The sequence below is a fragment of the Styela clava genome, chromosome 14, assembly GCF_964204865.1.
Source record: "Styela clava chromosome 14, kaStyClav1.hap1.2, whole genome shotgun sequence".
In the NCBI taxonomy this organism is placed as follows: Eukaryota; Metazoa; Chordata; class Ascidiacea; order Stolidobranchia; family Styelidae; genus Styela; species Styela clava.
The window spans coordinates 14,910,873-14,921,170 of record NC_135263.1 but is presented as its reverse complement, the minus strand read 5'-3'; the positions used below and the strand labels follow the sequence as shown (position 1 = coordinate 14,921,170).

At 37.3% G+C, this 10,298-nt stretch overlaps 1 protein-coding gene across 1 annotated transcript; it reads left to right on the top strand.

Annotated features, from left to right (window-relative positions):
* Positions 1-3,716: 3,716 nt before the first annotated feature.
* On the top strand, positions 3,717-7,484 carry LOC144431945 (uncharacterized). Its single transcript, XM_078119777.1, has one exon. It carries the CDS (start codon positions 3,857-3,859, stop codon positions 5,600-5,602), a length of 1,746 nt encoding a protein of 581 aa, XP_077975903.1. The 5' UTR covers positions 3,717-3,856; the 3' UTR covers positions 5,603-7,484.
* The last annotated feature ends 2,814 nt before the right edge of the window (positions 7,485-10,298 follow it).

The following is a 10,298-nucleotide window of genomic DNA, read 5'->3' as shown; positions in this document are numbered from 1 at the left end:
TCATACTTCTTTACATTTGGGATGTATTGTACGGATTTGTTGAAATGGATTTATCATATATAGGCAATAAAACAATACAATTTACCTAAACAGGGATATATACGATATGAAGTTATTTGGAATCTGTTGTTTGCTGCGGCAAATTGTTTAGTTTGAGAGTTTTGATTTCGCGTCAGTGAATCTTAATCGTATTTTACGCATACCGGCCTTTCAATTGTGCTGCAAAAGACATTTCCGAATAGGACATCATCTGTCGTAAATGAGCATAGTACCTGTTAATCGGAAATCCTCATGCGCAACGATCAGGTTAATGAAAATTGACAGCATTGAACAGGCTCAGTTCTCGCTCGTAATATGATTACTCGGCTCCGGTGCTTCGCTACGGAAATTAATGAGGACTTAACTGCGTGGGCATCCGGTATTGATCTGTCGGCAAATAAAGTAGGCAGAATACAGCTGGCGACGAAAAAAATCGATACCAATATTCAAACAACGGTACATAAAGGGGAAACGTAACGCTAAATCGCTTAATTCATTCAATATGCTTCCGCTTGGGCTTTGCGTGATGTTTTGTCGCATTTTTTCATTCCGGACTATAAATACTCCGATTTGTCATATTTATTTTATATGCTATTTTTGTGATAAATATCAAGCCTTGTTTTAGGAAGTATTGTATGGTTGAAAATTTATAATATCACAACCCTTTTTATAAATCAGCTTAGCCTAGTTGGAGTCCGATTTTCGACAGATTTAGTAATAGTTTTATCTCAAATCCGGTTAGTATCGCGGTTTCTCATTGTTTATTGCGTATTTTGCCTCGCGGGGGTCACAGCGGAAATCTTACAATAAATATTAAATATTGCGTCCCCCATTATTCGCTTACATCCGGCGGTTAATGCTAATATTTACGCGAACCGCGCAAATCGAGCAAAATCGTGTAAACATTTTCACGACACTGTTGATGGGAAAAATTTGTCGTTCATTCGTCATCAACAATTAATGGAAAAATTCGGCGCTGTTGAATTGTGGAATATATATAATGTGAGCAAGCTATTCCTCTATATTCAACTCATTTCGGCGTTGTTCATGAGTTTTCGTCGTGTTCTTACACGAAATTTTTTCATTTTTTACTAAATAAGAGTTTTTGTTTTAGGCAATAAATCTATATCATATTTTTGCTTGTTGTATCACGCGCACATGTGCCCTAAATTTATTGTTCATAATTGATGTATTACCTCGGCAAATCAATTTAATATACAAGATCCCTATTTCCGAAATGTTGGGATATTTCAAATATTTTGCCTCTAATTTTCGCAAAACTTGTTTCATATGAGATATTCCTGGAATATATTAATTTATTTTTCTTTAATTGATTTTTTGGAAACCGTTATTTTAATGGTTGGTTTGTCCTGGGAAAATCTGTCCCCGACTAATTAATTAACAACATAATTTGGATAAACGATTAAAATTAAGCAAAATGACTCGACCGAAATCAGTAATTGTAGTTTCATACCGGCGATTTAGGTCGACTAGTTATCAAAATTGATCATAAATTTGTCGAAACGCAGGAAATGAGTTTTTACCGATTGGAAGGATATTTTTGTCAAGTTGCCGTAACGATGGAAATATTTTATAAAAGTCGGGCCGAACTAAAGTTGAACCTGTTGCCGATTTTTTTTTTTTTTTGAATCTTACAATGTTGAACACGGGTTGTATCATTATACAGTGTAATCTAAATATCGTGCAGTATTTTAATTGCTGGCTGTAGTACAGTATCGTTATCGTCGTTTTAACCTTTAAGTACTTGTATATCTCTCGTGCAACCCGGTCGTTTCCGAATATTTGGTCGTTCGCATACAAACTGAAGTATTGTTTTCAGTCGGTAAGAAGATTAAAACGCCAAGAATCGCACGGAGTTTTATTGCTGTGCTGTGTTTGAGGGATACCGCTCAAATCGCTCGTCACAGGGCCTAAGGCAAACTAGGCGCCGTGCTACTGCGCCGCCAATATTCCGCCTGTCTGCTCGCTATTTATTTTTGTTGCAGATAATGCGATTGAGACACAATGTTTCAGTGAAAGGCTCCTGACAGAACAAGAGTCTGTTTAAATCAAAACTTAATTTAGAAATTGATTAAAATATCTGTTTTAGTATTGACTGAAGTATTACGTGGATATAATAGACGGGAAGTGCCCGCTGGGATGAGATGAAATAAAACGCCGGGCGGTTAGTGCGTGCCCTGGTTAACAAGTTTACTTGTCACGGCATATTTTAGATTTCGCGGGTTTTATGACTTACGACAAGTTTACCCGTTGTGACATGAGTTCGCATCTTATTAACTTTGTGTTATCGCTTATTGTGTGTGAAATGAAAGCTGTTGTAATGCATAACGTTAGTTATCATCATCAGAGTATGCCGATATCACCAGAGTGTTTGATATAATCGCGCGTCGGAAGCGGCGAGGCAATGCTTATCGCGTGTTTCGGAAGCACGATAAAATGAAAAAAATTTGACCGAATGGTTGCATAACGCGTTCAACCGTTGTTTCATCGTTTAATTGAGCCTTTTTTTCTCTCAGATCGTCCTACAACAAAAACATCGCCATATCTGTTCGACCGCTTAGTTGTAAATTTTCTTATGTCGGTAATATATTGTTGAGATATGTACTGTCAAGAGGTTAGTCGCCATTGATATTATAATACAGATGATATATTGTAGATTTTGGATTTCCACTCAGTTGCTGTACCGAAGAGGCAGTGAGAAGTTGTAGTCAGGTTGGTTCATTGTAGCTAGGTAGCAAGAGTAAGCGTGGACTTAGTTTATATTATTCAATTACTATGGAAGCATCTTAGATATTCCCAGTGTCTATATATTTGAGATATGATTGCGACTGTTTCCATAAACAATAGAACGAAAGAAAAATAATTTGACCATACATAGGTGACTTACTCATATTTGAAAAGAGTTATGTCGATTTGCCGCCGACCACGTCTTCCTCTTCCCTTTAACCCATTGGTCGGAAATGTCTAAAATGTTTACCGCCCAATATCCAAAATTCCCACATTGATGTAAGAAGGCATGGAACAGTACACTTATCGTACGGTTCCGAGACGCCTGTAAGCAGTTGACCCCCTTGTTTAAGCATCCATTCCGCAACACTTGAGATATAGTTGGCGTCATTTTTCGACCGCGTGGTATCGATAAAACGTTACAACATTGGTATTCTTTTCTATTATACCCCAGTTACGCATTGCTCAGACTCGAAGAATGGCAGACATTTACGGCCGAGATGCCCTTCCCCAGAGGGCAGTCGGATATCTGCAAGTCATAAAGTTTTCCGACAGTTTGGAATTTTGCTTTCGCGCCGACATTGTTGCTGCCTATTAGTTACTTTCTATTGATCCCATATTTAATCGTTATGTTATTATCTCCGTCCATTTGAGCAAAAAAAATTTCCGCGGCTTTGATAAAGCCGCACAGAGCCTAGAAAGGAATCGAGCGGCTTATTTGTCATGTTGTATTTGCCTTGTTGAGTCGTTTTATGTTGTTTTCCACGTCATCGATTTTCCCAACTAATAAGTAAACTCGTGAGATAGCTTCGATATATTTCAAATAACCGTTTAATAGTTAAATGCAAGGTGGATAGCAATAGGATGAAAGTGCATCGCCAAATTTCAGCGTGCGCTTTATGAAATGCATATATTGTAAGAGATGATAAATAATAATGTATATATTGTTGTATTTTCAGTTTTTAACCTTATTCTATGGATATACGATATTGAAAGGTTTGATAAATTTTGACAACTGTACTTGGAGAAATAAATAGTAGCGACCGATTTGTACGCTGCTCTATGGACAATGCTCAATGCGAGAACTGGATTACGAAGCACAACACCGACTTCTAACGAAATAACAAATCTTTTAGAGAGTGAGGAAACAGAACAACCTCAGAGACGATACACCGAAGGCTCTGATTTTCGCGAAAAAGTTCGATTCGAGGCCAATGTAGGTTCGAATCGATACTTGGATATACAACCTGATATACGCCGTTCGTTATCAGAGGATTTTCAAGACTCTTTAGAGTTTTATAATCTTACACACGGGACTATGACTTCATCCGGAGGGACAAATTCCCTTCCAGCGTTTCTATCCGGTCCCCCTGCCGGTAGCCACACAGCACTTCTGCACCAGCTGCAGTCGAACCAACGCGCGGTGGATAATGACTATTGTGAACAACCACCGCCTTGCCATTTCATAAAAACACAAACCCGACCTGCCGAGACACACAGGTCGCGACACTCTCGTCGACACAGACAGCAAAACCGGGAACCGAGCGGGCGTCGGTATCATACCCGGTCTTCTAGTCATCAACGGAGTAATAGAGAGGAAGGAACCCATCCCGCGTTTCGAGATCATTTTGTAACGACATCTGCGGACAGACATACCTCAAGACACAGAGACATTGATTTTGATAATCCGCCACCCCGACCACCGTTATCAAAATATCACATTGAACATCGGTATGCCGGTCGGGCACTCAGAGTTTCTTCTTCATTGCCAGCTTCTTTAACTTTTAATACGGGAGATAGTGTTTTAGTTCCTATGCGACATAATGCCCCACCGTCACGACGACACCATCGAGAGAAAACGAGGCGTCACCGGGAAAACGATTCCGTTGGACCCCACATTCAAGGGAGCCAGCGTGGTTACAGCCTCACACCGCCTCCCGTCTGCCGTGCCAATAAACCTCGCTATGATGTACACAATAGACTTATTCAAACAGTTTCATCACCAAGCGTGGTAACACAAAGTACGGATTCTTCATGGCGTTCAAACAGCCATCCACCGGTACGACCAACACCAAAACTGGCGCAGCCAACAAGTAAAAAGAACGATTTAAGTTTTACACAACCTACCCACGTCGTTCTTTCCCAACCAAAACGCAAATCAAAGAAGCAGCTTATGAAAGAAGAATTAGAAAACGACGAAATATCTCAACAAAAGAAGGGTCTCGTCGTCAGTTTGAACAACAACATAGCCACCAAAGATAAGCCAAAAAAGGATAAATCAAAAGACATTTCAACTAAAATGAGTTCCATTTCGTCGAAATCCTCAGACACAGCCATTTTAAAAAAGGAAGAATGTACCCCCATGCTTCCCACTGAAGACAGTAGTCACCATCAATCACAAGAAAACGTAAGGGTCCCTTTAAAACCAGGCGAACCTTGCCCCCAGTGTGGAAATTGCAATAAGCAGTCAAAACGTGAAACCCGGGCTCGATGTAGATCATCTGCTCATTGTTGGACTTGTAACCAACGATGTTTGTGTAACGTCGACACCTGCGTTGAGACGGCAACTTGCGTTTGTTGCGTGAAAGGACTATTTTATCATTGTCTATCTCATGAAGATGAAGATTCCTATGCCGACGAGCCCTGTTCCTGCCAAAGCGATAAGAGATGCCTACGTTGGACGCTTATGGGCATGTTATCCTTATGCCTACCGTGCCTCTGCTGTTATCCAATTGCGAGAGGTTGCGTAAAAATATGCCGGACATGTTCTGGTTGTGTAAAATCCGGCTGCCAATGTAGGGATTCATATAGATAGCCCGAAAAATATTTAAATATCGTATGGCGCTAGACGCCAGATCGAACTTCAAGCAATTACGAGCCAGCCTGTATTTATAACGTGGGTCAAAACTCTGAACCCGAATGCTGCCCGAACCTCTAGCTTAGAATGTGAAGTATTTATAGCTAATAGAATATTGCATGTCGTCGATTTTGACCCGATGTCAATCCGCCATATTGGCGTGCCCCGTGACTGATTTGTACCCATTTGTTCCTATGTTTCGACTTTATAGCGTCAATAGTATCGCTTGGTTGTGACTAAGCTAGCTTAGTATTATCAAAACTATCATTAAAATTAATATTCCCTACCGTTAGTTTAGTATTTCATAGTTAGTCCCGACAAAAATAGAACCGAAAATTCGTGTTTATTGACCGTTGGCCTTAGATGGACTTACACCACCTAATCGCCACGGCCTATCAATGGTCCACGTTCGATTTTGCACAAGTATCATTTCTTTCTGATATTATTTGTATTCTTCATGTTACGTCTGACCTTGTTCAAAGGTGTAAGAACTAATTTAGGCGCGTAGGAAAATATTCCAGCATTATTGCTGTGTCCAGTAAAGTAGGAGAGAATATTAGATAACAGAAAAATGACTGCCGAAGCCGTTTTACGTTTTGGCTGAAATTCTTGAAAAGTTCTATATCTTATATTTATTGCGTCGTTTGCGTTTTCTTTTGATCAAAAAATTTTATCATCAAATCTGGCATGATATTCGCAAAATTTATAAAAACTTTCGTGGACCATGTCATGTTTGATGATGAAATATTTTTAATCAAGTTGTATGTGCGTTTTATCATGTATCTATGCAGTTTCAAGTCGCTTTCAATGTTACCAGCTTAAATGAAGGAGAAATTTTATTTCATTCTTCGATATATTACCCCGCCATGAACAGTTTGTTTAAATTCTCCCGTTTTTAGATGGAAATAAAAAATTGGGATAAGTTAGTCATGATGGGTCATGGATGATAGGAATGGATCCCTTTCTTTAATTTACTACTCGAATCAAAAAGGTTTTAAATACCAAAGAAAATGTTTTCGTGCTTCACGAATGAAGAGCCCTTGTCCCAGTTTAGTTTTTCAATCATTCTGCGACCAGAAACCTATAGTTACTTACTTAAAAGCATTTTTAACATAAATTTCAAATTTTCCATTTTGGTAGATTCATCTTCCCCCCTCCCCTTGTGTGCGCATTTTTATTGAATTTGTCGCGATTAAAAGGTCGTTATTTACTGCTGTTTTGTTTATTTTAATTTAATGACTAATAATATCGATTATATCAAAAATTGTCTTTTGCGCGCGTCTTTGTTTTTTTGTTTTGTTTCATTTTTTCGTTATCAATTCAAGAACTGCAAAATATTTCTTTACGATCGTTACGATTTTTTTATTTTATTTCTCTTTTCTTATTTGTTCTTTTTCTTCGTTTTGTTTTCTAATTTTAATTTTATTTATGTAAAATATTTTGTAATATCACCGTTTTATGAAGATGTTTGAAACGCAGATATAAACAGCACGTTAACCAAACCCCCTCTGCTATTCCCAATTCTATTACCTTCTCAAATTTGAAACTCCCAAAACCCGACCCAGGAAAATACTTCAACAAAATTCGGAACGTTTGAAACGTCCTATTGGATCCAATACCTCCAGCCTTGCCTTATTCTCTACAAAAAATTCAAGATTAAATTCCCGTTTTTCCTTCTGACCAAAATGTACGTAAGGTGTTACCCCATTTAAACTGGCTTTCCTTTATACCCCACCCCGCTCTATTTTCATAGTTATACCTCAAATCTAATAAATATATTGTTCTCAAATTTAATACGTTGTTCGTGCTGCAATAAATGAATGAAATATTCCTGTCGAAAGATATTCCAAGTCTTGTGAATGGATGGGGTTCGCGTAAGATTGCGAAGTAGTGGATATCGGATATTTCAGCCATTTTATGGCTATTTTGAACCGCTTTATTCTGCGCTAAATACATGCATAGAATAGAGTTGCAAGTTTTGAGGCGGCCATCAAATACCAGATTTCGGAAAGTTATTCGGGTTGATAGGACACAAAATGGCCGCCCGTTACCAATTAGGCGATTTCTCTGAAGGTCAGTCTACCTACGTCGCTTGGTACAAAGCTCATGTCATCAGCCAAAATGAAATCGATGGTTGTTGGTTACGGATATGGTTTGATACATTCTGACAGTTATCGCAACGATGTATACAAATTATTGTATTTTTTAGACGTCTGGGAAATAGAAGCAAGCGGAAATTTAGAAGTGATGGCATTTCAGGTCTTCATTTCCTTTATAGATTTCGCAAGCATCACGCGAGGCACGGTCGGTTTGCCAACGCAAAATATCGCTTTGCGATACTGGTTAACCTTTATAATCCCGTGAAGGTTTTGTGGATACATGTTGACTTAGTCGAGAGGTTACCAAGGGGTTAAGGTATTTTTGTCGTTTCCGGGATCTGGCGAAGCATAAGATTACCATCTCGGCACAGATGTGCGTAACAGCGACAATTACGTGGCATAGTTTGCTGGGGCATTTTCGGCATCGCTAGTGTTTACCAGTGAATAAAATGAAATTTGCATCACAATTTGCCGTAAGATTAGCTTCCATCTAGATATTTCAACGATTTGCTTGTAAGTCTGCGCTTCACCATAAATGGAACTCTTATTGACCTTTTCCGACATGTCGTTAATTAGCATTTATTATGATTCTCGATGTAAAAAAGCATATTAGTTGTTTACAACGCACTTTCATTGATGGAATAGTGCACCGCCAAGGCGCCACACATCCGCTTGTAAATAACATCTAATAAACCAATCAAAATGCTCGCTCTGATATACTTGTCGTGTCATGTATGAACTCATCGTCACCGTAGCTCAGTTCATCTCCATCTTATTCTAGGAAATGCAAAGCTTTATTTTAAGTAAAATTTATCCATTATATTAAAACATAGACGTAGCATTTGGGCGGCGTTTAAAAGAAATACAAGTGCGTTTTTTCCCATTTGTTTCTCCAGTAATTTTCAGAATTCTTCAAATTACGGCCGACTTTTCAATGTAAAAAGATTTGCCAAATTGTGTAACTGTCAAGTTTATGGTAATGTATTTTATTGGTCGCATGAAACTGTCACTTTTCAACTGATCATTATTGTTCAGCAGTACATTTCTTTATTGGTGCAATGCAACAATAAATCGTTTGTACAGTCGTCAAAAGTATATCCCATGCCAATTTTCTTGGTTTAAACTAAGCTTACGTAGAATTTTTCGATTAATCTGCATTAAAATATGAATCAGATGCATTTGCCTATCAGTGTCTGCTGATCAAGAAAATGGTGAACCTATGAAAATTGGTAAGGCAGTATGAAAAGGCCCTGAGCGATGTATAAGATTTCAACCAAGAGTTAAAAATTAAAATAAAATATTATAACAGGAATTTTATTTTTAATCTCAGTTTCATCTTGATTTTGAGTAATTTATGTGACTTTTTTCCTAAATTCGAATTTTTTTGTTTTCAAAAAATTACTTCAAAATTTCATAAAATATGAATATTTGCATATTATGTACAGAAACGCCTCAAGTAACAGATTATTTTTAAGTTTTATACGAAAAAATTTTCTACGGATAAATTTTCGATTTTCTAAAAATATTTCATGCCAGATAAAATGTTCTGCATTTAAAAAAATTGAAATAGACAAAATTTGATTTTCAATGAATATTCATGAAAAAGCCCACTCTAATTGGATAAGCCCATGACCAACGGGCATTTAATATAATATCATGCAAGGCATATATATTATGACTATAACATTAGGAATGTAGTATGTTGCAATAACTTTACGTTTACAGTAACCTGTAAAACATTTTTAGCATTAATCTCATGTCATTCATATAATATTACAAAAATAATTTAACATTTTTATTTCTGGAAATTTCCTTTTTTTTTTATAAAAATCAAAAGAAACATGAAAATTCAAAAAGTACATTCATAGGAAAAATGTCCAAGACCTTTCCGAATTCGTGTCGCATTCTTTTGAGCATTAGATGTAAATCTTTATGTTTAAATTAAATACTATTTGGACGTCGTTGTCGACGACTGTTTTGATTTTTAAGTCTCCCGAGATGCCGCGCACACGCCGCATATGAGCCCGTAGGCTACCAAACCGGATGCCATAAGCTTTGTAATCATTTTATGCCATCAACTCACGCATTGGTTTTCTTCCTATTAGTTTGTATATATCTTTATACCAAACCGACAAGGCATTTGTGCACTCACGTGAAACGTTGTAAGACCTCGGGATGAAAATATAAAATAAAATTGTGATATTGACTAGAATTTAAATGTAACTTTATTCTATTTCAAATCATTCGAATGTATTGAAAATATTAGAGGTTATGTAAACGTTAATGTGCTATAATACCTCTGAACACGTCATTTTTGGGCAATTTGCAAGCTAAGGTTACTCGAGTGTATAAAACTGGTTTCCGCATTGAAAGTCCGGATTTCCGGGTCAAGGATCATTCAAAAATTAGATCTGTTAGAATGTTACATGATATCCTTCATCTTGAGTAATGCTTATGTTGACATTGACCTGAAATAAACAAAATATTTTGGAAAGTACGATTCAAATTCAGATTTGGCTGTAAGATGAGATCTTACAAAAACAACTTTATACTTA

Excerpts from the sequence above, each read along its gene's own strand:
- LOC144431945 (XM_078119777.1), top strand. The coding sequence starts at position 3,857 with ATGCTCAATGCGAGAACTGGATTACGAAGCACAACACCGACTTCTAAC.